At 32.1% G+C, this 27,141-nt stretch overlaps 2 protein-coding genes and 1 long non-coding RNA gene across 5 annotated transcripts in view; 1 reads left to right on the top strand and 2 right to left on the bottom strand.

The window, feature by feature from the left end:
• Positions 1–27,141, top strand: part of LOC130447048 (pancreatic lipase-related protein 3-like) — a 45,610-nt gene that overhangs the window by 110 nt on the left and 18,359 nt on the right. The window contains exons 2-3 of the mRNA XM_056783673.1: positions 2,148–2,423; positions 5,288–5,509. Coding sequence (XP_056639651.1) covers positions 2,148–2,423; positions 5,288–5,509 — 498 coding nt within the window. The remainder of the gene's footprint in view (positions 1–2,147; positions 2,424–5,287; positions 5,510–27,141) is intronic.
• Positions 5–1,875, bottom strand: LOC130447057 (uncharacterized). The gene is made up of 2 exons (XR_008910206.1): positions 1,730–1,875; positions 5–1,670 (listed from the first exon to the last, which is right to left on the bottom strand). It is a non-coding gene; the product is annotated as an uncharacterized LOC130447057 (long non-coding RNA).
• LOC130447032 (lactosylceramide 4-alpha-galactosyltransferase-like) lies at positions 7,734–26,081 on the bottom strand. Of its 3 annotated transcripts, none has more exons than XM_056783642.1 (5): positions 25,946–26,081; positions 19,819–19,908; positions 16,401–16,996; positions 10,259–10,501; positions 7,734–8,829 (listed from the first exon to the last, which is right to left on the bottom strand). In XM_056783642.1, the coding sequence occupies exons 3-5, from the start codon at positions 16,898–16,900 to the stop codon at positions 8,508–8,510; spliced, it is 1,065 nt and encodes a 354-aa protein (XP_056639620.1). In that variant the 5' UTR covers positions 16,901–16,996; positions 19,819–19,908; positions 25,946–26,081; the 3' UTR covers positions 7,734–8,507. The 3 variants fall into 3 exon arrangements, with proteins under 3 accessions (XP_056639620.1, XP_056639629.1, XP_056639636.1); XM_056783651.1 differs by lacking the exon at positions 25,946–26,081 and adding an exon at positions 22,973–23,193; XM_056783658.1 differs by lacking the exons at positions 19,819–19,908; positions 25,946–26,081 and adding an exon at positions 22,973–23,193.

Genomic DNA, 27,141 nt, shown 5'->3' with positions numbered 1-27,141 from the left:
AAATTAGTTTGATTTAAGTTTTAATATAAGTAATTTCTATAAAATATACAGTGAACGGTAAAATCAAAATTATCCGTTAATAAAATGGTTATTGCGCTAACAGACGAATTTTTGTTAAAAATGATAAAAAAGTCGATATTTGTGTTTAACATCTATTTAGTAAGGATTACGTTATGATGATAAATATGGGACGTTTTGAAATTATTTTGTACAGTTTGGGGAAATTTTTTTTATTTCATTTAAATTCAACGATTTTCTACTATTTGCTAATTGTGTTTCAAAATAAACGAATTTTATGCTGAACTTGACAAATCTATATCTGTATATTTATCAACTACATTTTTGATGTCTTCTGTTGTTTCATTTCTTTTGTTGGGTAATTATTCAGTTATAACTGTCAAAACTGCATAATTCGATATATACAGACTACGAGGGTTGCTACTTACGTTTTGAAATAGACAAATATAAACAGATATTTGAAAATGTTTCCATTCCGATTGAAGTACCTCCAAAACATGTGATTTGATCGCTTCTTCAGGTGTAGAAAAACGTTGACCTAGCAATTCAAGTTTGATCTGCGGGAATAAGAAGAAATTATTTGGTGGCAAGCAAGGACTGTACGGCGGATGACCCATAAATTTGATGTTTTGACTGTTCAAAAACGTTATGGTCTGAATTGATGCGTGAAAGCTCGCATTGCCTTGGTGAAGAATGATTCGTCTTCTGCGATTGGTTTCCCTGATTTTTTTGAACATTTCTAGCACATGCTAGTGTACGTTTCTCTAATAGAACGGTGATATTTCTAGGAATTCCGAAATAACAGGCGACCATTTGCTTCGAAGTGCTTCGTGCGCGAACAAATTTTGTTGGATTTGGTTCATCGTGGAAGACCCATACAGTCAATTGTTGTGTTTTCGGATTCATATGCAAAAATCCATGTTTCGTCATTATCCTTTAGACATTTTTTGAAGTACCGTGATTGAATTTTTTCAGCATTTCTTTGCACTAATCGACACCAGCTCTAACACGAACAAATATTTTTGACAGCCAAATGTTCATCCAATATTAAATGTATGCGATTGGAACTAATGCCCAAGTATGATTCAATCCTACGGTATGTCCACGATATCCCACGGTATGCGAGTGAAACACGTTGACTCGAGATGGTGCTTTATCACCAAAAGTTGAGTTGATCGGCACACTGCAGTTGTTTTATTCCACGCGAAAGTAATAGAAAATCATCGCACGAAAATGTTTTAATTCCATCTTTTGACCAAGATGAATGTTTCAAGTATCAAGTAAACAAATCTAATAGCCCTTAATGACAACTCATTAAAAAATGTCAAATTTCATGATGGCAATGTCAGATTTGACATATTAACATCAGTGTTGCCATATCTCAAAACTTAAGAAGCAACCCTCGTATATATTTTGAGGTGCAAGAAGTCATTTTAGGCAAATCGTTTCACGTATGCTCAAAGTAATTACTATCTACAAATATGCACTTTTTTAACAGAAACTTCCACAACTTAAAACCATATTTTTGGAGGCTATCAAATAATTGATGAATTGCTTTATCTATATCTCATCATCGGTCGTGGAATGTCTTCTCCTTCTCTCTTATTGTGATCATCTTGTGTTAGTTTATTTCCATATTCATTATCTGTAAACTGTGATTGTATATTTTTAAATTTGAGTTCAAGGTTTTTCTCCTCTTCTATATTATTACCATTTCATCTGCATGTAGAAAAGTTTTTTCATAAGCGAGTCAATGAAGCAGGATACAATGTAGAAATAAATCCCAGATTTGTATCGAAAGAAGAAACCAGCATATTTATTCTGTGTACATTTTATTTGATAGTCAACTGGAACTACATTAATTAAGGATATCACGTCCTTTTTTATTTCTGTGTCAAGATCAAATGTCAGGATTTGTTTTTGTCCAGGGTTCACCGGCTATTACCGATTACAGTACGTGATCTCGATAAAACCAAATCTTCATTTAATACGAGGTAATACGTAAAGAATACTTAAAGAGTTCTCGGTTTTGAAAGAATTGGAAATTCAAATTAAATTAGAATATATAACAGTCGTTTTATTTATTTTTTTTTATATGGGTAAATATAGATGCACGTCTTTTTTTGCAGATAGTTCACAAAGTATAAAACTACAATTTGGAAACTGTCCAATACATTTCAAAGAACCTTGCAGTTCCTTCGGTATAAAATTCATTTTATCGATGGGGAAAAGAGAAAATTTAACTTACCACGATTTGGATCCTTATAAACCAGTTCTTCCAGATAATTTTGATTATTTTTTACCCCTGAAAATCGTTGTTCATGGTTATGGCGGAATGAAAGTGGACACGGCTATTTCGAATGTGACTGTAGCCTATCAAAGCATTGGATATAATATAATAATAGGTAAGAATTATGGACAAGACTAGAAAGGTATTGTTATGTTCACCAAATATCAAGTGAAGATCGTGCTTAAGGCCTTCGTTATACTCTCAAACGTCAGGCGACAAGAGGCGGGCGACACCTGCATCTGTTTTACATTATTTTTAGTTGAACAAATTCAGGAAGCATCGCCCACGTTACCCGCAACGTTGGCACTATATTTTCTTGTCAGTGATTTAAAAAGATGTCATTTTGGACGCGTTTAGCAATTTTAGTATTCAACAATAAAGAAGAAGAAAAATGAGAAAAAAAAAAAGAAAGTATAGTATCCACTCTATTAACGACGAATATCAAGAATATGGTGAATTTCACCATCTCTGATTAGAAAACGGAAAACACCCTGAAGGTTTTTCGAATTGTTTGTCGAAAAATTTGATTTTATTTCTTCAAGCATCGAAAGAAATCTAAAAAAAGATCCTGTAAGATGGCAATCTCTCATTAGAAGAGTTAATATATAGCATATATCAGTTGAAAAAAATGATTTCCTGTCAGGGAAACCAAACATAACTAGAAAAAAAAAATTGCAGTATCATACTAATGCTCTAATCAAGATTATTATTATATTTGGATAAAGACTTGAATTGACATCATACGGCATCGTTGTCTTCTTTCTAAAACTTTTATTTTGATTCAAGCTTTTCCGTAACAATGGGTCTATGACCGAAAACAAAGTCAATAAAAAAATGTAATCAGCATTATTAACATTTTGCATAAATTGTTAATCAACTGTCTTGTCTTTTGACATGGTTGTGGTTACACCGAGACATGAAAATATACTACTAAAGTCTATTTATCGAAGAAAAATAGTAAACCAAAACATATTCACGCTTAGTGCACGTGATCTGGGCTGAAAACGCCAAAGCCAGGACCGCACTCCGCAATTGAGAAATAATTTGCGGTTTCATACAGTAGATTAATAATACAAATTTTAAATAATTATGCACAATTATTATTACAAAAATATACAATGTAAACGTGAAGTTTGGAGTAGATATAAAGTAAATGGCCAAAATATAGAACACATTCATTTAAAAATCAGTATAATATTATAATTTTTACTTTTTTCAATTATATATAGCATCTTATAATTCGGTTATTAAACATTTTCTATCTCAATACATTTTCTTATTCATCATCCAGTTCACTTTTCCGAGCTGCAATATATATATATATATATATATATATATATATATATATATATATATATATATATATATATTTATATATATATATATATATATATATATATCTGTTTAAGCTACAATTCTTATTTTCTTCTCTCTCGAGCAATTGCTATGGGTCCGATTTGGTTCAAAATTAGTATACATGGCTTTTTTGGCGGCGGATTGATGTTATTAGAGTTTAGTTGAAAAAAAATGAATATTTCGAGGGGTCGCAGTGCAAAAAAGTGATTTTTGACCTTTGCTAACCTCTGCAGGTCAAACGAAAAGCGACTGAAAAATGAAATTTCACATGTAGGTTCAATTAGTTGCGAGATGAGTTCCTGTCTAAGGTCGAAACTTTCCATCTCCACCCCTCTCCATTTTATGGACATTTTTGTTATATTTTCTTATTTTTGGCCAGAAAAAGTTTAACTAGAGGGTTTGAACTTCGGATGCAAGTAGGGGTGATGTCTTTTTCAAGTTCAAAGTTTTCTTCTTCAGTTCTTCTAGCACAAAACGCCCGAAATCATTTTGATCGTTGTAATTGTTGAACATGACCGCCTCCTATTTAATGAATAATACGAGTATGATCGATGCTAGGGTGATTTTTTTTACTTCCCATTTTAGAAATTTCTTGTCATTATGACAATTTTTTCTTTGTTGTCAATTGGAATTGAATAAGAGGATTCGAGACCACCGGGTCTATTGAAATTATGAATTGAAAAATTCGACTTTCGTGATAGAGCTCTGCTGCTCACGGATTTTTTTTCGCTAGTTTTGAAATGAAGCTTTTTAGTTCTCTTCTCAGGCTGAGATCTGTCTCATCATATTCAAGAAAATTACGCAACAGACAAATATAAGCAATCTCATGGCAGTACGATAATACGTTATCGTCTTTGTACTACATCTGATCTAACGGCTTCTCGTTGAAGAAACCGATGCGGCGCTCGCACCTACCACACGGCTTTTTATTTGTGGTATATTATGGTGCCACTGATTTGGATGCCGCGCCACATTTCGTCCGGGATCTTCACGTGTTGATCAGGTACTGATCATTGTTTTAGTTTTTTTCTGCGATAAATAGACTTCATAAGGATATTTTATAATAGTTAGTTAGTTAGCAATTTACTTATGGAGATAACTTTTGATTTTAATGCGAGTAGAGAAGGTTTGTTACAGAGAAAAGAATGTAGAAATGTAGACACAAAGGAGACCAAGACTGATAAAGGTAGGTATGATAATGATAGGTATCATTCCATCAACACATATAGAGTTCGAATCCGAGTCCTAATTGACATGATATAAAACAAGAATTTTGTTATCTTACAGTTTAAATTTCTGATTTTTGTGAACTAATTTTTTTACACCATTTTGCTTAAAATACATTTCCAAATTTCCTGTTTATACATCTGGGTTTTATATAACTATCACAATAACGATTTCATTCCTCAGAAATTTTTATATTTTGTTAAATTTTTAATCTCTGCTGTTGTCACCCTTCTCTGTAAAAACTACGATTGAGATTTATTATCAGAGTTTGAAAACGGAATGTATTACCTTATGTCATTTTTTTTCTAGACACCATCATCAAAGCTAATCGAATTCGTGCAACTTCTTTCTTAATTGCTTACAGCCCGTTGCTAGACAGAAATATTTTTGTTTCAGTTGATTGGGAGCCTCTATCAGCTCTTCCTTGCTACATTACAGCTTATTTGAATACTTGGCATGTTGGACAATGTCTGTCAAATTTGGCGATCAACCTAACTCCTTATGGAATAAATCCGCAACTAACTCATATCGTGGGATTCAGTTTAGGAGCACATATAGCTGGATTTGCTGGGACTAACATCAAAAATTCACTTGGTATTTCTTTTATGAGAATAACAGGTAAAGTACACAACATTTATATACATGAATATAGTTTATAGGATGTAGTTCAGTTTTTCATCTTTATATCCACCCCTTGAATTATGACGAATTCTGTTTTCCACGTCGGCAAAATATATGTTAACGTTTGAAAATTGATTAAAACAACTGTTTGGTTAAATCGTCTCGACATTGCAAAATCAAATCTTTGATTATTTCAATTGGGATGTCTCGTATTATAACACAATTGGAAGCATAGCTGGAGCATTGATAATTGTTGTGGATTCTCTGCAGGATCTCTATGCTGGAAGTGCGTATATCCATACAGAAATAAGGATGCTCATATACAGTAACATTTTGTTTCCAGTTAATATAAGAGATTTCCTGCCTATAAGCCAACATATTTAGTTTGGTAACATGACTTTGACTCATTGACTTTAATGCAATAGTGTTTTAGCCAAACGTAATGTTGTTCAGCAGCCAGTTGTTCTAGGTAGATATAGGATAACTGTGAGATGATAACATCAACGAATATATCTACCGTTGGGAATAAATGAAAGAATTTACTTTTTCTTCATTTGTAATAGATTCAATTATTTTTATGTTCAATACACTTTATCTCTGAAATTATTTGTGTTCATAGCTGACTATCTGGCGTTACATTACTTTCTAATATGTCCAAATTTTCATTTGAAATACCATTTATCCCCAACATAGTTACACACTTTATTACAGACTTGAAGTTAGTGGTGGTAGGTTGTTTAAATATTTAACGCATACGAAAATCACCAACTGTATTCTTATATACTGATTGATCAATGTATATATCAATGCTTCATTTAAAAAGCTTCATCTGCTTTTAAATTGTACGGCATAGTTTCTTGAAATGCTGTGTTAAATTTGAACCCATCTGCAATCACTAACCTTTTTCGATTGTCATAGGACGTCGAACGTCGCGCCCAATTTTCAGTGGAAATTTTAAATTTCAAACATGATCTACAAGAACATTTGATTTTTATCACTTCTTTGTGCGGTCATTCTTATATGAAATTCATTTAGTGGTATGAAAGATTCTGATAATTGTTATTGAGCAGTTATGAACGATTTACCTCCTTCACTTATAAGCTATTTTTATGCTAAAATGCTGAAAAGTAAAAAAACTGCAAACCTCAGTAACCTATCAATGACCATGCTCATAAAAATTAATAGTAGAAAACTATTTAACTGATCGCATATATCCAACGGTCATATGACTACGACCCGCTATGACTCGATCAGTTTCCGAACAAAAATAAAAATGATTCCGAAAAGTTCTTATGGTTCTTGTGTTTGACTGCAGTTAATTTCCGAATACTTAGAAATGTTCTTCCATATGATTTATCTAAATGAAAAATCAACCTATATTTATTTGATTTTTGTTTTGGAATCCGCTAACCATGTAAATATTGTTTATTGCTATCTGGAATCCACTGTTCGTGTGGTTGTGTCGGAGATTTTTTACATTTCTATATAATAACCTCACATTTCCATAAAAACGAACGATTCGACATTGTAAATACCAAATAGCGGCTAGGTGCTAATTTTAGTCAAGTTGAATTTTATTTTTTACATTAACCATTTGTGATACTCATTAGAGAATTTATTACAAAGTAATTTTCCATGTAATCGTCGGTCCATTTCCTGCTATCCATCAAACATTGAAACGAAGTATTTTGTATTATTTGTGGTATTCCCTTTGGTTTTTGTTGGGGTGTAAGTGCTTACGTTATGAAAGAGATTCCAAGTTTTGTTAGAGTTTCAAAGTAATCTTTTATCAGTCAGAGAGACTTAACAAAGCCACAATTCAGTAGAAGTATTTATTAGTTTAGATTAGATTAGATGAGCTAGGAATCTACCTCGCTAACACTTGACCTATTGATCTGTTGTGTACCCTGGACTGTTCACCAGTGAGGTGGTAACGACTAGCAGAGCTACCCTTCTGAGGGCTATGCAGCTTACCTCATCTGATTTAAAAGAGCTTATTGTAAGTACCGTAGTCTTTATTTATGGATTGTCTCGCACTTACAAAGAAGGTGTTCGGCGGCTTCCTTCAGTTCTTTACAGAAACGACAAGAGCTGTTTCTCCAATCAAAGAGTGTCCAGTAACCATACCAGTAACTTTCCTTAGTTCGCCTTTGTTCAATGAAAGGGTCTTTTGTGTCCAATTGGTGGAATAGGAAAATAAGGGTTTATAAGAAAACAAAAGTTATATTATGAGCGTTTATTGTATGGTGTAAATTGGTATTAATATCGATGAAAAATTTTCATATATACATTCGAATATAAAAATATGACTTTAATATTTGAAATTCTAATCTATTTCGAACACAAAATTATATATTTTTGTATAATTACACATGTAAATCAGCTCTTGTTTCTGAGATACAATGATATATTATTTTTAACCTGCATATATATAAATTTTTACTTTTTGAAGAATTTAACTTCTGAAACATTTGCCAACTGGAAAATAAAATGTTACACGGCCAGGAGGGCTAATCCCTTTGCTCTGCCCATGACCCATTTGCAATAAAAAAATTATAAATTCATCATTTTAACTTTCCAATATAGTCCGCAATAAGGTTTACAAATTTTTACTATCAATGTGCTGGCGTCTCTAAGGACTATACTGTACATTTGACTTTATATCTAGAAAATCGTTCCCCATGCAGGGTTCTTGAAGCTTTGACAACAGATGGTATTCGCTGACTGCAAGAAAACAACTTGGACTAGCTTCCTCTTCTTTCCTCTTGCAAGTAATCTTCTAAAATTACGCCTTCATCATCTCAAAATATGAGATCTGTCAGTTTCTAGCCTCATTATATACGTAATATGATTCAAAGTGACGTGATGATAAATAATTTTAAACCCAATAACCATACTGTGTGTTCTATCTAGTTTGAATTATTTTATTCTCATATTTTTTTTTTCTATTTCAATGAGTAAAATGCGACGAAATAAACAATAAACAATTGTTTGATTAAAACGTCCTAGTGCATTCGGCAACGACTTTGGGACAATATTTTTTGGCGTAATAAAAATAAGGCATACCCGAATTCAAAAGTACTTTCGTATTGGCGCTAAATTTATTCCAAGTATGTATTGCGTAACTATCTTCAGTGTTAAATATCATAGATTGTAATTTATATTCATCGAAATACCAATACCAAGTCTGATACGATATCGGATAGAAAGCTGTAGGTGTGAATACAGTGAATCCTCCACAATCCTTATCGACAATTAATTCTAATAAATTGGTATCTTTGGTCCTATTGGTTATTCCACAAAGATTCAACAATAATCTATAACAATATAACAAAAATTAAGAGATGTGGAAAATGGTCAAACGTATATAGTCAAACTCATTTAAAAATAACATTAGTCAGCTACATTACAAAATATTCGAGTTCAAGCGCCAATAAAATAACAATGTAATAATTTTCTTTTCATTAATTGACGATCAGTCGATCAGCTCTTAATTGTGCGGGTATAAAATCCAATAAATTCAACTTAAACTAATTACAATTGCCATACAATTGATTTCAAATAGTATTTACAAGTAATAAGACGAAATTCCATCATTCAGGAAATTATAATCCGGATTCAGGTAGATCACTTATCAGAACTGATTATTGATCCTAACCCAGAATGATATTTTTATCACAGTTTCGTCGTCGCCTTCAATTTACGTTGCTAGTTTCATGATCTTCCACAACGTTTTATTTTTATTACTTCTTTATTCGTTAACCCCAAAATAAATGTATACAAATATGTTAATCTACCTTCCTTGAATCTGAAAGTCTTATAGTAAAGTGGTAACATCAAGTTTGTAAATTCGAATTTAATAAAATTTTGTTTTTAAAAACGGACTCATAAGTTAATTGGCGCAGTCACTAGGATCAAACTAGTTTGACCTAGGCAAAAATAGTTTGATAAATATTTTTGATGTTTTTCTCTTTTTATTGAAAATTGGTATTTAATACAAATATAAATATTGACGTTTCGCTTAGATATTAAAAAATTAAAAACTGAGATTGAGATTGAGAGATAAATAATAATTAACCTGAAAAACTGTTATATAACAAGCCATAAAAGACATAATACATTAGAAGTCAAGTTTCTTGTAATTATTGACCCTCAGTCCCTGAATACTATAACTTGGTTATCGAAACGCGCGTTGGGAAGTGTAATTGTGAATGTTTATGTATTGGCATTGTAAATAGTAAGTTCAGTATGAATATCAGCAGCGCTTCCCGAAATTCTAGCTTAGTAGGACAGACATCACAGTAATTAAAAAATAGATTAAAAAGTCATCAATAAGTTAAAAAATGCTGCATTAACACACCAAGGAATATTAAAAAACCATATATATATATATATATATATATATATATATATATATATATATATATATACAAACAAAGCAAAAAACGATAGTTTTTAGAAAGGAGGAAGTTATTAATTATAAATAAGACGATTTAGGTAAAATTTATAATTCTACTTATACATTTAAATGTAACTATGAATAGTAAAAACAATGATTGTTATTTATTATTGGGATATGATATTGAGGAAAAAGAGTTTTAATTTGGTTTAAATGGATTTCCATTTTGACTTTCATGTCGTCGTTGTTCTAATGATTAATATAACCATGAAGGTTGCCAACATTAATATTTTGATCTGTTTTCAATACCGTTTTTCAAGAAAAAAAACGTAATCAGACTTTCGAACCTTGTTATCACTCCTGGACCATTATTTCCCCAATTGTCACCGTCAAAGTTCTTTTGAAGATCGAGTAAACATCTTTCTGCCATTTCGTGTCCTTTACCGGACGCAGCAAAACCCATCACACCAGCTGCCACATCTGTCAGAGATTGTAATCCAGCAAAATTTGCGGGTAGATCTTCCAGAGACTTCAAAATAACCACGTCCAGATCTAAATAAATTCCGCCATATTTCCATAGCGTAACATATCTGGAAATTGGTAAAAGAAAACATGTAGGAGACGTTTCTTCCTCAAAATCAACCAACAGATTAAGAAAACTTTCATTTGGAGTATTTAATTATGACATCAATAAATACAAATAAGTTAGAATTATGGGAAACAAAGAAATCAAAATCCTGTGCTATGCAGACGATGCGATACTGTTGGCGGAGAACGAGGACGATCTGCAAAGGCTACTGTACCAATTTAACAAAACAGCAAAAAAATTCAATATGATAATATCAGCGGCAAAGACAAAATCAATGGTTACTTCCAAGACACCGATCAGATGTAAGCTTGTGGTGGATAACAAAATAATACACCAGGAAATGAAATTTAAATATCTGGGAATCGAAATATCTGGACACGGGGACGTGGAGACGGAAGTAAGAAACCAAGCTACAAGAGCCTCAAGAGCAGCAGCATACCTAAATGACACAATCTGGCGAAATAAATACATTCGAACTGAAGCAAAAGCCCGCATTTACAAGACTGCAATCAGACCTATATTATCCTATGCAGCAGAGACCCGACCTGAGACCTCTAAAACGAAACGGATATTGGAGACTACAGAAATGAAAATAGTTCGAAGAATAGCGGGAAGAACACTCCTGGATAGAGAAAGGAGTGAAAACATAAGACGAACATGCGGGATAGATAATATCAATGACTGGGTACTGGATAGAAAGATAATATGGAATGAGCACATTGACCGCATGACGGAAGAACGAATTGTGAAAATATCAAGGGACAAATCACCAGCAGGACAAAGAAGCATTGGAAGACCTAGGAAAAGATGGAGTGACAACCTCCCATGTGACTGAGCAGAGGCAATGACGTGAAGAAAAACAGGCAATGATGCCTATACACAGCAGGAAGAAGAAGAAGAAGTTAGAATTAATATTAGCTTCTTTTTATTTGAATAAAGATGTCTGGACAACTAAGATCATTGACACATGGTACATTAACATTAACAAGTTCTATTTCATTATATTAATTAACTTCTTTCAAATAATGGATTAAGCGGACATTAAACATCCGTCAGTCGAGTATGCCCGACACGTAGTCCACATACAGCAACTGCATCTGTAAGACTCGTGGGAGGAAGATATTTGAACTTTTAAATTTTATGTAACTTAGTATTGCAGCTTGCCCAGTGATTTGACCATTGTTCGAGTATTGAACATCTTATCCTAGTTATCAGATCATTGTATTGAGTCACTTTGGAGGTTAGTTTTATTTTCAGTAAGTCCGTTCTCAAGTATTTCGGTGTGAGATGGTATCCAAATTAAAGTACCAAAGCTTTCAACACTGTTAATATGAATATACTGAATAATAAGATGTACGGGACAAGTTGGTCTAATGGAGTTTATTGACGTGAACGACATTAATAATATTTCCAAACCGTTGTTTAAGTATATCGCTGTCTTCCATGCGTAAGGAATATATTTAAAGAATTTTGGTTATTGCCAATGATAAGATAAGCTAGTAATAGGGATGGTTTCAGACAAGTTAATATTAGATATGAGTGGTGATAGAATTGCTGGAAGTGATTGGAGTTTAGATTCATAATTACTTGTGTCGAGTGAACAATTTTTAAAAGGATAATTTGAACTGTCATAGTGTGCTGTAACAGTATGAAATTAAAAGTAGTTGTCTCATTAGCGAATAGGGGAGGTCCATTAGATTCAAAATAGATACTTTCAGAAGGACCGGATCTGAAACTTTCACGGCAAATTTTTGGAGCTGTAGGTATTGTGAAAGTAATTGAGAGTTTTTAAATCAGATTTGCTTACTGACATGTAAATGAAGCTTCCATAATCTAATTTGTACACATGCAGCAGGTTTATATCATTACCTCTCCATTGAAGATGCGCCAATGTTTTCAAAATGTTTGACTGTACCACATAATTCTTTTCCATTTTTTTGATATGATTCTCCAGGTTAATCTACTATCAACCGCTTTTGTTGAACTGTCCCTTAGCTATCGTTGTTTATGCTGATTTCAAAGCCTTTTTCTACTTTTTTTGATCTAGCTATTATCATCGTTTAAAAGAAATGTCCAACTACCTATCATTACCTTTCCGTTGAAGGTGAGCCAATGGTTCCAAATTGTTTGACTGTACTACATAATTCTTTTCTATTTTTTGGGGTTGGTTCTCCAGGTTAATCTACTGTCAAACGATGTTGTTGAACTGTCCCTTAGCTATAGTTTTCTATACTTATTTGAAAGCCCTTTTCTACTTTTTTTGATTTAGCTATTATCTTCGTTTAAAAGAAATACCCAACTACCTATCATTATCTCTCCATTGAAGGTGAGCCAATGGTTCCAAAATGTTTGACTGTACTACATAATTCTTTTTAATTTTTTTGGTATGATTCTCCAGGTTAATCTACTATCAAACGATTTTGTTGAACTGTCCGTTAGCTATCCTTTATTATACTTGTTTAATGGCCTTTTTCTACTTTTTTTGATCTAGCTATTATCATCGTTTAAAAGAAATGCCCAACTACGTATCATTACCTCTCCATTGAAGGTAAGCCAATGGTTCCAAAATGTTTGACTGTACTACACAATTCTTTCTAATTTTTTTTGTATGATTCTCCAGGTTAATCTACTATCAAACGATTTTGTTGAACTGTCCGCTAGCTATCCTTTATTATACTTGTTTAATGGCCTTTTTCTACTTTTTTTGATCTAGCTATTATCATCGTTTAAAAGGAATGCCCAACTACGTATCATTACCTCTCCATTGAAGGTTAGCCAATGGTTCCAAAATGTTTGACTGTACTACATAATTCTTTTTAATTTTTTTGGTATGATTCTCCAGGTTAATCTACTATCAAACGATTTTGTTGAACTGTCCGTTAGCTATCCTTTATTATACTTGTTTAATGGCCTTTTTCTACTTTTTTTGATCTAGCTATTATCATCGTTTAAAAGAAATGCCCAACTACGTATCATTACCTCTCCATTGAAGGTAAGCCAATGGTTCCAAAATGTTTGACTGTACTACACAATTCTTTCTAATTTTTTTTGTATGATTCTCCAGGTTAATCTACTATCAAACGATTTTGTTGAACTGTCCGCTAGCTATCCTTTATTATACTTGTTTAATGGCCTTTTTCTACTTTTTTTGATCTAGCTATTATCATCGTTTAAAAGGAATGCCCAACTACGTATCATTACCTCTCCATTGAAGGTTAGCCAATGGTTCCAAAATGTTTGACTGTACTACATAATTCTTTTTAATTTTTTTGGTATGATTCTCCAGGTTAATCTACTATCAAACGATTTTGTTGAACTGTCCGTTAGCTATCCTTTATTATACTTGTTTAATGGCCTTTTTCTACTTTTTTTGATCTAGCTATTATCATCGTTTAAAAGAAATGCCCAACTACGTATCATTACCTCTCCATTGAAGGTAAGCCAATGGTTCCAAAATGTTTGACTGTACTACACAATTCTTTCTAATTTTTTTTGTATGATTCTCCAGGTTAATCTACTATCAAACGATTTTGTTGAACTGTCCGTTAGCTATCCTTTATTATACTTGTTTAATGGCCTTTTTCTACTTTTTTTGATCTAGCTATTATCATCGTTTAAAAGGAATGCCCAACTACGTATCATTACCTCTCCATTGAAGGTTAGCCAATGGTTCCAAAATGTTTGACTGTACTACATAATTCTTTTTAATTTTTTTGGTATGATTCTCCAGGTTAATCTACTATCAAACGATTTTGTTGAACTGTCCGCTAGCTATCCTTTATTATACTTGTTTAATGGCCTTTTTCTACTTTTTTTTTTTGATCTAGCTATTATCATCGTTTAAAAGAAATGCCCAACTACGTATCATTACCTCTCCATTGAAGGTGAGCCAATGGTTCCAAAATGTTTGACTGTACTACATAATTCTTTCTAATTTTTTTGGTATGATTCTCCAGATTAATCTACTATCAAACGATTTTGTTGAACTGTCCCTTAGCTATCGTTTATTATACTTGTTTAATGGCCTTTTTCTACTTTTTTTTGATCTATCTATTATCATCGTTTAAAAGAAATGCCCAACTACGTATCATTACCTCACCATTGAAGGTAAGCCAATGGTTCGAAAATGTATGACTGTTCTACATAATTCTTTCTAATTTTTTTGGTATGATTCTCCAGGTTAATCTAATATCAAACGATTTTGTTGAACTGTCCCTTAGCTATCGTTTATTATACTTATTTAAAAGCCTATTTCTAGTTTTTTTTTTATCTAGCTTTCCGTTTCCACTAAAAGAAATGCCCAACTAAAGAGAGGCACGTTGATGATCAAAATTCAAAATCAAATAGAGTAGTGCGGGCACAAATTATGGGATTCGAACCAATGGAACCCCATTATTTGAAGTGATGAAACTAAATTTTTAATACCCGTTGGTGACAGTAGGAGTCGAGTCATGAAAAATAAAAAACTATTTCAGTATCATCGTCTCTAAGAGAAAGTTGTGTACCCTAATGTGCTTCAACTCAAATTGAATGTATACGTTCAAATAAGATTGAATATATTTTCCAAAAAAGATGGAGTCGCCTCTCATACAGATGAAAAAGTAAAATACTGAATGTCACTACACAGTATTCCAGTTTTAAAATGGACGTCCAGTAGTTCAGACCTCTCGCTGATTGCAGCGTTAATTGCCATGAAAAGAAGAAAAAACTGAAAACACAAAGCTCAACAACAATAACCTAACTTAACCATGAAAAAAATCATGAAATGATGCATAATTTATCCATATTTGTGTCATTGGAGACAGAAAGTGATGAGACATCGATTCATTCATTCATTCATTTTACAAAGTAAAACGTGAGAAAATAGATAATTATCCATAATTGATTTGAGCATAAAACAAGGTTAAGACTTAAGTGTCGATGTGGTAAAAGTAGTGTTAGTAAATTATACGTAACACGTGTTTTCGATGGCAAAAGATAAAAGCTAACCGCAATGTGACTTTGAGAAATCGTCCATTTTGTCTGGATGACAAACAAAATATTTATTCTCTTCTGTTAATGAGCATATCTTGTGGGTGACTTTTTTGTATATTGCATTATTCATTGACTTTATTTCGACATAATGGATCAAAGTGAATATTATCGATCTTAAGCGGTGATGTTAGGTGTCAGTCACGAGAAATTATATGACAACCGTTCCTAAATAAGACCCGTCAATGGAAGTATTGAATTTCATAATAAGTAGGTAAACTTCCGTCTCTGAAGACGATAACTTTGTTATCGAAACGCGCTTCAGATAGTGTAATAGTATTAGTGTAGACAGTGTATTATTGATACATTCATAATACAAATTTTTTTAGATGATTTCAGTGTCACAAATTTCAATAAACTTAAGAAATTTGTTGTTTAATCTAAATACCAACTTCAGTATTCATTTCGTACCCATATCGGTACTATATTAAACTTATGGTTTTGCCATTCTAAGACCCTTACCTGTTATAAAATGTTTTGAACAAATTCATTCATTAGTATGCTTTCATTTAAATATCCCTATTTTGAAACTGTAAGCATTTCTTTTGACATCCGACAGTGCATTCCAATGATCTCCGCTGTTGTTCAAAACAGCAAGAAATTGGAAACAATAATTTGGAATTTCTAAGAATTTCCTCAGATTAAGTTTTGAAAATTGAAAAACTCGGCAATGTTTATAAATACAAGTATTAGAATGACATTGTGTGCCACCCAATGAAGGTGGCCGAACTGTCAATGACGTCATTCTGGAATGGTCCATTTATGAACCAGCATAATCTTAAAGGGAATTGAGAATATTACCGTAAAGAGGATTGACCCATTTTCTACATAGAGGTAACGTTACTACCGTTAAATATTCTATAACTCACCTAAGTATATCACTAGCATGACTCAGCGAGTAACGAGAGCTTTGTATTTTATTGTACTTCCAGAGATTTCCTACAGGGGTGTTATTAATGTACCTTTCATAGTTTAAATGTAAAATCTTGACGTTTTTATAACTTAATAAGGCACTTAGGAACAAGTCAGATTCGTCTCCTTCGTTTTTTATAATACCTGGTGAAGTATAAAGCAAATAAATGTCTAAATTCGGATTCATAATAGCGGCGCTCTCTACTGCACATGCTTGACGTGAAGTTATTGTTATTTTTCCTTTTTGTAATGATTTACAAGATGTTTCATGGAAAAATATTGATTTTCCTTTTCGGGGAGGTACTTCTGATATGTCGGGTAATGTATTTCCTTTTGCAGAATAACAGGCTAGGTTGTATTGGTATTGAAATTCTTGCGATTGTAAATTTAATATGATAATTATGACGATTGCTACTCCGAAACATCTCCAGTATCTCAATAAATTTCTTATATGCATATGTGTAATAACGTCATCCAGTGCAAGTGCAAGTTATAACTATTTTCATCTAATTAATGTTGAAATAATTCTTGAGAACATCCACATTAGATTTGTCTGTAAAAATGAAAATAAGAATAAGCTTCCATCTTACGAACAGGATTATTTGAAAAAATAAATGATATATAAGATTTTGATAACAATCAATGTGTAAAACATTAAAGGTTTGTTTGTATTACATCAACGTATATACATAATATTAAAAATAATAATTTTATCAGAGCTAAATTGTAATTTTAATAATAGTTAGTGACTCCCATGGGAATATTTTTACAATATCTACATTTTTACGTAGATAGTCCAAATTTGGTAAGACATCGTCATCTACAGTCAACAATGTGTGAAAGTATCATGACGATAAAAAATATCTAGTAGTAACTAATAGGATCTCATCGTACTTGGTACCATCCTTCTTATCAATAAAAGATCTCAAATTCTAAGAAACAATGATAAATGGGAATAAAGAAAGTGTATTTTCTATCGGCAACAATGCAATTTATAGGAATCTAAAAGTTATTTAATCAGCTGTTCGTGCATATTGTTGTCCCAAAACCCCCTAATGATGTTTAAGTTCCAAGGCTCAAGTGCTAGGCGTTCTATAAAATTAAAATCACCCAACATCTTTCTAGCTCGTAACCCAATAGGGTTAGGGTCATTTAACTGGGATATTAGGTATTTAAATCCTTTACTTAATTCATTCATAATCTTCACAAAGTTTTCCAATAGTCCAAGTATAATGTGAAGAGGAGACAAAAGGATATTTTTTAGTCCACGAGAAGTAAATACTTAATATTTTGATATCACTGTTGAAATTCGTATTTTTTTGGCAAACTTTTCCTCACAAAGTTTTTCTCCACTGGACCACTGGTCCAAGAATAAAGAAGACGGCAATGTTTCATAAATCCTTAATGATAACTTTCAAATAACTTGTAGTCATTGTAGTTTATTTATTCGAAAAGTAGGTAGTGCAGTTTTTCATAGGTTTGTTTCTGAATGGACAACTTAGGTCGATAGTTCTTAATTTCATTACGTAATAACACAGCTTTTAAACTGTATTTCACTGCCACAAGAAGGAAGCTTGACATGTATCTTATTTTCCATATTGTAAAATGTGGAAAACACGGAGTTTCTTTTTTATGAAAATTGTCGTTTCTTCAGCAAGTAAGTTCCTCTCCTTAACACTTGAACCAAGAAGTTCTGATTGTTACTTTGACAGTATCAAATCGTGTTTGTGGAATCAGTACTCTGTTTCTCGAAGCTATTAGCTTATATAAGTTTCAGTGATGGTTTTGCAAGCTCCACTTGAAATTTTTGCCGAATAATTCTGCGATTTACTGTGATTTGTTTACAGTGGCGAGAGATACTGTATTCGTGACTTAAGCCATCACATTAAAAGCTGTTATTTGTTGGTGATTTACTTTCTGCTTCTTAGTTATGCTTCATTGTGAAAAGTCTCCTGTCAATATCATACAAATGTTATCAACTCCTATACTATCATGTAGAAAATTCATCTTTAACTTTTTTCATTGTTAATTTTTTCCATTTCAATTTACTTTTAACAATAAATTCAAACAATTTAAGTATGTAAAAGAAGATGAAACCTCCCTTAAACAAAGGTCATTATTTAAGGTGATTATAAATTATTTTGCAACCTACCAAATACAAAAAAATAATATCCAGCATTTTATGATATGTTAAAATAATCACTGAAGATTTGACGTTTTTGTGGGAAGTTGTACAAAAAGTTATCGCCTACTTTTAGCACAACATTTTTAATATTTCGCAGTCGCCTCAATAAAGTCAACAATCACCATTTGAATAATCAATCTTCCTTGCGAATCAAGTTGTTTTAGTGCTAGAGTATTATTCATCTTAGATACACGAACGTATTCTGTGCACTCTTTTCATGATCTACGATAACACAACTTATAGTCCCGATGGTCTAAAATGGTGTTGTGTTTACCTGAAGAATGTCGTTGCGCAACGCTGTAGATGTCGAGCATATAGTCTTTTTTCCACGGCTTACCGAACTGTCTAGTTATTTAGGACGATTCAAACTAAATAATAATATACTATAATAGAGTGTGTGGGATATTGTGTATAATATCTTACTTAATAAACACCAAGAGATTTGGTAAATACTTATACCAAAAGATAGAACTAAAAGCGAAAAGATAATTACCGGATATTATTAAAAAAATCTGTTGTAAGTAAGACAATGAGCTGTACAAAAAATTTACACAAGATATTCTTGTCAAAAATATTGAACGTTTACTTTTTGCTGGAGATAAAGTTTGGATCGTAAGCACTCAAGTTTGAGGATAAAGTAATATGAAAACTTAACGAGTTGTCTTTGTAGTTGCCAAGAATACGTTCTTTGGTTGAATATACATATAATCATTGTATAAAGAATATTCTTTATACAATTATATAGTATAATATAAAACTGTCGAAGAATATGTATATATAGTCAAATATTATTAAATGTATCAATATTTGTGGTGCATAATCTTGGACTTAAAAAGTTTTCAGCTAAATTAGATGAAACTCTGAATGGGTTCAGTTTAAAAAACAATATCTCAACATATCTAAGTTACTGAAAGTTTTGAATCTATTTAATTTGCTTAGGACGTTTTTGGAAATGAAAATATTATGAGTTTTCTTGGAAGTGAAGTAATACAAATATCAGTAAGATGTAACAACAGTCCATCAATTCAGTACAAAAGCTGATAAAAAAAGAAATAGAAATTTGACAAAGATGATGGAACTTTTACAAGATAAGTTTTTTTCTAGGAAACATTGTAGAACGCCTAAAAAATTTTATCGCGCTTCACTACTGCGCCTCAACTTTAATAATAGTTATTTCAGAATATACTTACTTTATCATTCGTTTTATCCTTATTGTTTTTAATCACTTTTGGTCAATAACATCATTTAATTGAGATGTAAGTTGTATTTTGTACGATTCGCTAGAAAACAATAACTGTTGTAATAAACATCAAAGGAAACAGCTGTGAATGAAATGAAGCACAGTCAAAACAGTACTAGAAGACGTAAAGAACACTTTCATATTATTCGATAAATGCGTGATGAATATTGATGAGATGTCCTCTTCAAAGTGCTCTCAGTAAGTTGTCCTTTGGATTGTAAGCAACTACATCTTTTAAACTTGCATGAAATGGTTCATAAGCTTGCCGATTCACAATTAGGATTTTACATAATTTCTTGTCCTCGTGGACAAGGTTTTGCTACAATTAAAGTACTCCAAAGCCCATTAAGCCCATCATTCTACCTAACTCTACGAGATTTCTTCTCTGACTCAATTGCTACATGATAGATTTATGATTCACGCTCAAACATTTCAAAATTCACAATTATGTCAATGGAAACAATGCTCAAACTGAGGAGACTAAAAGATTTAAATTGTTAATTTTTCCTTCTTTATTTATCTTTGAATCCGTTTGCCTAATACTTTTGATAAATAAAATTTACAAAAATACATAAATTGAAATCAATTTTTAAAGAATTGATTCCCAGTTTATGAGGAAGCGAATCGAAAATCCCACAGGATGATGTTCCTCCTAATTCATGTTCTGTCAATTTGCTTTTGCTTGAGAAAAATATGACTAGCAGTCATATAACTGTATGGTCTGTGCCTTTATAAAGACTCACAGTGAAACTTACAGAATTGAAGATACCGTCAGCACGCTTACAAATGATGCCAAATAGTTTATGAGGAAATGAATCGAAAATCCTACTAACTGAAGTTACTTTTAATAGACAGGAATAAAGACTTTCAGTATCTTTAGACAAATTTTGATTCTTCTTTTTTAATTTTTACACTATTTTAGTATGAAAATTAGATTTTCAAAAATATGCGTCCCAAGTTACAAATCAATAGCAATTTTCCTGCAGTTCTTTCAATAAAGGATATAAATAATTTGCCTTTATGGTTTTACTTAAATCTTCTGGGTCCATTGGACATACAAATCATTATTTTTTGAACTTAAATTCCAAATAAATATTTAATTGAAATAACACCCCATAGTCCATAACTAATGGCCACTGGGTGATTTTGACTGGTGTTCCAAGACATTACAAATAAAGCCCTTTGCACAACGGCTCACCCGTTTAGTCTCCAGATTTATTAATGTATTAATAACCCAAGAACATTGATAATTGTTCGAAAAAATGTTCGATTCCGAAAGCTTATTGCTTGGGAATAGTCTTCAATCAGATGACTTCAAGTTAATTGATTTATTGGATTTCTACTGCAGTAAAAAATGATCTTCTCAGTTGAAGAAGTGGAAACGATTCTGCGGTCTTCAGCGCTGTGCTGTTGTATCAAGATGTATTACAATATAGAAAATTGTTATAACAGAATTTTTTCACGTTATAACTGTCTGAAATTTTATTGGATAAACTTCTGAAAAACGCCAAAAGGAATTGGAAGGTAAAAATTATAGGGAATAGTCACAATTGTATAAGGACTAAGAAAATATAGGTCTATTCATGCCACGAACAAGGAAAGAAAAATAGGAATACTATAGTAAACGCACCAGACCTAACCTAACATAACCTAACCTAAACTAACCTAACCAGTTGCAGCTTAACATCCGAAGAGAATAGATCGTTTCCAATTTCTTAATTTTTGTTACCTTATGGAATACGCGAGTACTGTTTTTGTAGTTTCTTTCTACCCAAGTACGGGGCTTGTCTTCACTAGTCTGGTAAAGTGCCGTTTGAGCTCTCGAGTCTTGGATTTCCTTTTAATTTTAACTCAAAAAACCAAACCACAAAAAATGTTTTAAACTTGCAGTTTTTTATTTACCACTAATTTAATGAACGAGCAAAATGGGGGATATTTCTGTTCCTACTTACCTGCGCACGAAATGATCGTGCTTTTCAACCTTTCGAGATCGCGGGAATTTCAAAAATATCGACGTCACCTGTAAAATTTCATTGGCGTTTTTCGGAAGTTCAGCCATTTTATTTTCATAATATAATATTCGTAACATAATTTTCATTGTCTATTTTTACAGTCTCCCTAAAGTATAATGAAATTATCCATCTACCAAATGTTTACATTGCTTAAATTATTATCTATCTATGTTTTTTTAAACATTCCAACAAAGATGAAATTTCATTCACGTAACGCTTACGTCGAGAGATAACACATCATTATATTCTTATTATTTGAGTTTTTAAACAAATTATAGAACAAATAATAAATTGACTTTTATTAATAGCAAAAAACATTGTGTATAATGTTACAAAGTGATTGTGATAATTTCTTTCAAAGGAATTTACATGTATTAAATCCTTATTCGTTCCATAAATATTCGATTAGTATAAAGATGGTACTTCAATTTTAGTACCCAAATGGTAAGCCTTGTCGCCTTTCACATCTACCACAATGTAATGCTCCCTTTGGCATTGCTATGCCTACGTAAGATCCCTTTGCTGATTGAGGTCTAGGAATAATTTCGACTATCTCTAAATTGAAATTTTTATACTTCTGATTGAATTTCTTGGAGATGTATTGCTATTGTCAGCGTTTTATTCAACTTTCAAACTGGTTAAACAGTTTTCCAATAGGATTTAGGTCTGGTGAACATGTAAGTATAAGGGATATAAAAATGAAATTATTTTCAGTAGTACCTTCCGTTGTAGCTATCATACCAACATGTCTTCTAACATTTGAATCAGAAGATAAGGAGCTTACATCACCATATAAAAAATAAATAATTACAATTTATGGTTATTTTCTTCAGAATGTCTCTTTATAGCGACTGGTTTCTTTGGTATTTACAACGATCTAAAAATCTCCTAAGCCATCAATGCTATCGAGATTAACAAAGAGTATATTTTTGTTAAAAATTCAAAAAAGTTAAAAATTAAAACATTAATTTTTACTATCTTTAGATTGTACAGGTTGTCTCTGTAAAGTCCTGGCCTTCAGATAGTAGTGTAGAATTATCATCCATTAAAAATTCATAATGTTCGAATGTATAATTTAGAAAATTTACGTACCTATTTATTTTGATTTCGCAGCTTTAAATGCCTATAAGTCAGAAACGAGGGCTCGTAAGAGAAATTTTTTTCATGCCACAGAATTATTTTCACGTTATCTACTCACTCCCGAATTTTTTGCATCAAGTCCCAGAACACCCTATATATTTGAATAGAATTATGGTAGCCTCGTTTGTAATATAATTTAATAACTGAATGTTTACTTTCAAGTTAGATAAACTGCAGCCATATAATTTTACTGGTATATTATTTCTCCTGATAAGTATCTTTCCAATAAACAAGGATTAAAATGCTAGTTAAAAATTTTGTTGAAATTATCATACTGAGAATATTACACAAAAAGTCATTTTTGTAGCTTCACCCCGGTGCATTTTGACTAACTGGTTCCTTCCAAAAAGCATCCCTTAAATAACGACGAAATTTTCATTCATCGTATATCATCCAATAAGTCGTTAGTCTTCTTTTTACCCCGATCCCCTTTCTAATTTTATGGCTTTCTTCTTTTTTAATCGGAAAAGTGCCATATACATTGGTAAATGTATCTTCCCACTCAAAGTTTTTGATTGTTTGTTTGTTATTGTCTCTAGCTTATAGAATAGATCCACTTTTAAGGAAACTGCCTCTACTCTAAATCCTGCCAAAAACATATTAGGCCCTGGAGTTGTATTTTCTGAAGTAACTAGTTATATCCCTCAGCTGATTGTGGCGAGAGGGGATCCTCAGCTCTTTCAATCTTCTCTTGGCGATGACATTAACGATGAGTTGAATCTATTTCTGGTCCAAATCTTCCTCAGGCTGATAATCTACTTTGTTTGGGCCTTTTTTATATATATTGGCTTATCCCCATTGGATTATCCCCATGTTGAATATGCGTATAACACGATGGAAAATGTGTTTGACCCTGATGAGGTTTGTGCAGGTCTTTACCTCAATAATAAAGAGACTTGGCAATTTGGCGTTTTAACTAAGTGCCTTGACACATTAATCAACTTTGTTCGGACAGGATGCCTCGTGGTTCAAGTGAAACAGACTGATGAAAGAAAAGACAGTCGTCTTTGTGTTTGGCAGTCCTCAATGTCGTTCTCAAAACCCTCTACCTGAAAGTAAAGGTCCAGTCCAATCGCCGTTCCAACAGCAGCCAGCAACTCAAAAAGAACAACCTCAAGAAGAGCAGCCGCTGCCTACGACGCAGGAACTACAAGAAACTCCTTTGTGCCCTTCTATCCACACCAAAAAAACTCAGACAATATATAATGAAGATCTTCCGTCCAGCCTTCATATTAGTGGGGAAGATCTGTTGTATTTACAGTTATTATGGCACTCCAGATTCTTATCAAGCTAATCATTCATTCTATCACTGTCATATTATTATTATTCATCTATTTCGTTTCAACAACTACAAGCCATTTACATAACCAACGTCTTTTCCAAGAAATTTGCTATAACAAGGTGTCACGATGATTACTCCTAGTCGTCTCCTTGACATCCTCCTCTTGTATACAGCACTTAGTTTAGGATGACTCTCACATATTTGGCTTTTGGGGGTCCAGGTGATTCCTTTTCCGGCATTTTTCACGTTGTTATCTAGCATCTTCATGTTTTTATTAAAGAACTAAGCTGAGGTCTTTACTTTATTGATTAATTTACAACAGTTTTACAACAAACCCTGGTTTGATTAATACCTTCTCGGAGTTTACTTCTATATTAAACCATTTTAGTGCCTATTCTAACTTTACTCATCACAGGTAGAAATAAATAAAAATTTTTATACAAAATCAACTGAGTCATTTCATAAAATGGAGTATATACAGCTTACTATATATACTTTCAGCTTTTTGTATTGTGAAGAATGAGATTTTAAAGTATATATTGAAACTTTCCTAATGTTTCCCACTCTTATTTAGTTAAAATTATTAGAATAATTAGAATAAAGTGACGGTAATTATTTAGAATTGGGGTACCAGGCAAAAATCGTTCCAAAAAATTGTCAACCCCCTGGAAACTATTTCATTAGATAGTATTAGTTAATTCAGGTGGGGAGGCATGTTTCATGGGGTTTCATCGAAAAGAAAACCCTTATCAGGTATAGGTATAGCTTAAATTCGAATAATAAAGTGACAAGGAGGATGGAAGGTATTATTTATAAAATTATTTTTTATTTCTCAACAGTCGCCCCCCTTTCACCACTCACATTCCCTCTTGCTTATCATGCTATTAATAATCGAAAACAAAAATATATATTTTGGAATGAATACAGTTTAAAAAAAAAATTAAATTTAACATAAAAACTCGAATGACAATAGCAAGAGCTTGCGTAGTGTGATTGGGGAAGCGTCTTCTGAATAAAAATTCGGTGACGTATCCACTCATGTGGTAGTCCCGACGACCATATTTAGGCATGCCAAAGAATGTGAATTTCTAGAAGTGAAAATCATGATAACATAATATGGGATCAGTAATCGTCGGATTAGTGTAAACAAAAAAGTTCATCGCTTATATCACATGTTTATGTACATCAACGTTTTAATAAAATGAGAACATAGCCGAATGAGGGAAAGAGGGAAAGGACGAGTAAATGTTAACCAAATTATAAACACTCCCCCCCTCGCCTCTCTTTTTGCTACCTTCTGAAACGTATGATCAACGATTTTAAAGAAATTAATTGATTTATCGTATGTAAGTTGTACCATGTAATGTCTAAAATAATGGAAATAATATGTCTCCCACCTTTAATTATCTAATTCTACCTAATGAAAAGTTTCCAGGTGGTGAAAAATTTTTTGGTGCGATTTTTTCCTGGAGCCTCAATTCTAAATAATTACCAAAGTGACTTTGTAACATGCAATATTGGTTTATAATTTCATGATTGTTCATTTGTAGGTTAAAACAATTTAATAGAAACTGATAGTACCTAATTACCTATTTATTTATTTACTTGAAAAGCCTTTAACGAAAAAAATATAAAATAATTACCAAAAAATCACTAGCAATGATTGTTGAGATTATTCTTCTTCATATTTTTTTAAATCTGTATAAAACCACTCTAAACTTTTTTATACGAAGAATCTATGAATTGTTTCACTGTAAATTTCGATTTAAAACATGAGTCGAGACATTGTTTTTGTTTTTGTATTTATCTTTAATTACTTTCTACTGCTACAATATCTATCGATTAATCTAACAAAAATGAAACAACACCATTTAATTAATACTCAGTACCATTTTATTATCTATAATTACATACATTTGCGTGTAAATTGTCCCAATGGGGCTCTTAATATGTTGTTTATTTATGTCAAGTCACATGTTGTCCATGATAATATTATACTATAAAATTTTTATTAATCTATTCCAAAGTAAAGACTATCCCAATACTGAACGAACCTTTCGGATTTGTTTATCGTCTTCCTAATGATAGGAAAGGTATTAAAATGTTTCCTTTTCACCACAGTCTTTAGAAGAACTAGAAGAGGTATAGTTTTAGTTTTTCTGTGCTCAAAAACACGGCGCATTTCTATGATGAAAAAAGAAGCAGTTGTCCAAGTTTTCAGGTCTCTTTCTTTGCACATCCTTTCGTTAACGTTGCAGGAATCCAATAGCTTGTTTGATCGAAAAACTTTCCTAAGTTACAATATATATATAAAAAAATTAATTTTGTATCAATATTAAAAAAAACAAGTGAGTACAGTTAATAAACAGAAATATACCTGGTAACCTTAACGCTGCGGCCGACTGAAAGCTGACAATCATTTTTATTTCAATTCGTTACATCATGATGTAAAATTGATTGAAAAAACATATAGCTGCAAGTTATATCAGTATATTAATTACAGGTAATTGCGGCTTATTTTTACAAAGCAACCTATCCTTAATCCATTCCATACAGTCTCAAGATTCCTTTAAAATTAATTTCATAAAAAAACAGATACCTGCAGTATCAAGCAGTGATAGCTCTTTAAGTTTTATTACATTCTTTTGCTTCTTTGTATGTTTGTTTGAAACTATATTTTGAGCTATTTACTAGTTTTACTAGTCAACACATTTTCAAACTTAAAAAGTTTACTTAACACATTAAGCGCCATGTCCAATTTAAGAAATTTCGTGAATGCGCCGAGTTAATTTTTTATAAGAATTGATGACATGTAAATGCAATTTAAAAGATTTTTCAA

This window comes from Diorhabda sublineata, chromosome 1, assembly GCF_026230105.1.
Source record: "Diorhabda sublineata isolate icDioSubl1.1 chromosome 1, icDioSubl1.1, whole genome shotgun sequence".
In the NCBI taxonomy this organism is placed as follows: Eukaryota; Metazoa; Arthropoda; class Insecta; order Coleoptera; family Chrysomelidae; genus Diorhabda; species Diorhabda sublineata.
The sequence above is the reverse complement of the archived record's forward strand: the minus strand, read 5'-3'. Positions and strand labels throughout refer to the sequence as shown.

Bases quoted from the DNA above. Each gene is read 5' to 3' on its own strand.
- LOC130447032 (XM_056783642.1), bottom strand. From the start codon at position 16,900: ATGCATATAAGAAATTTATTGAGATACTGGAGATGTTTCGGAGTAGCA. The intron at 10,502-16,400 runs GTGAGTTATAGA...ACCAATTTCCAG, and splicing joins CATGCTAGTGATATACTTAG to ATATGTTACGCTATGGAAAT. The intron at 8,830-10,258 runs GTTCGAAAGTCT...ATATTGTTATAG, and splicing joins GGTCCAGGAGTGATAACAAG to ATTATTGTTGAATCTTTGTG.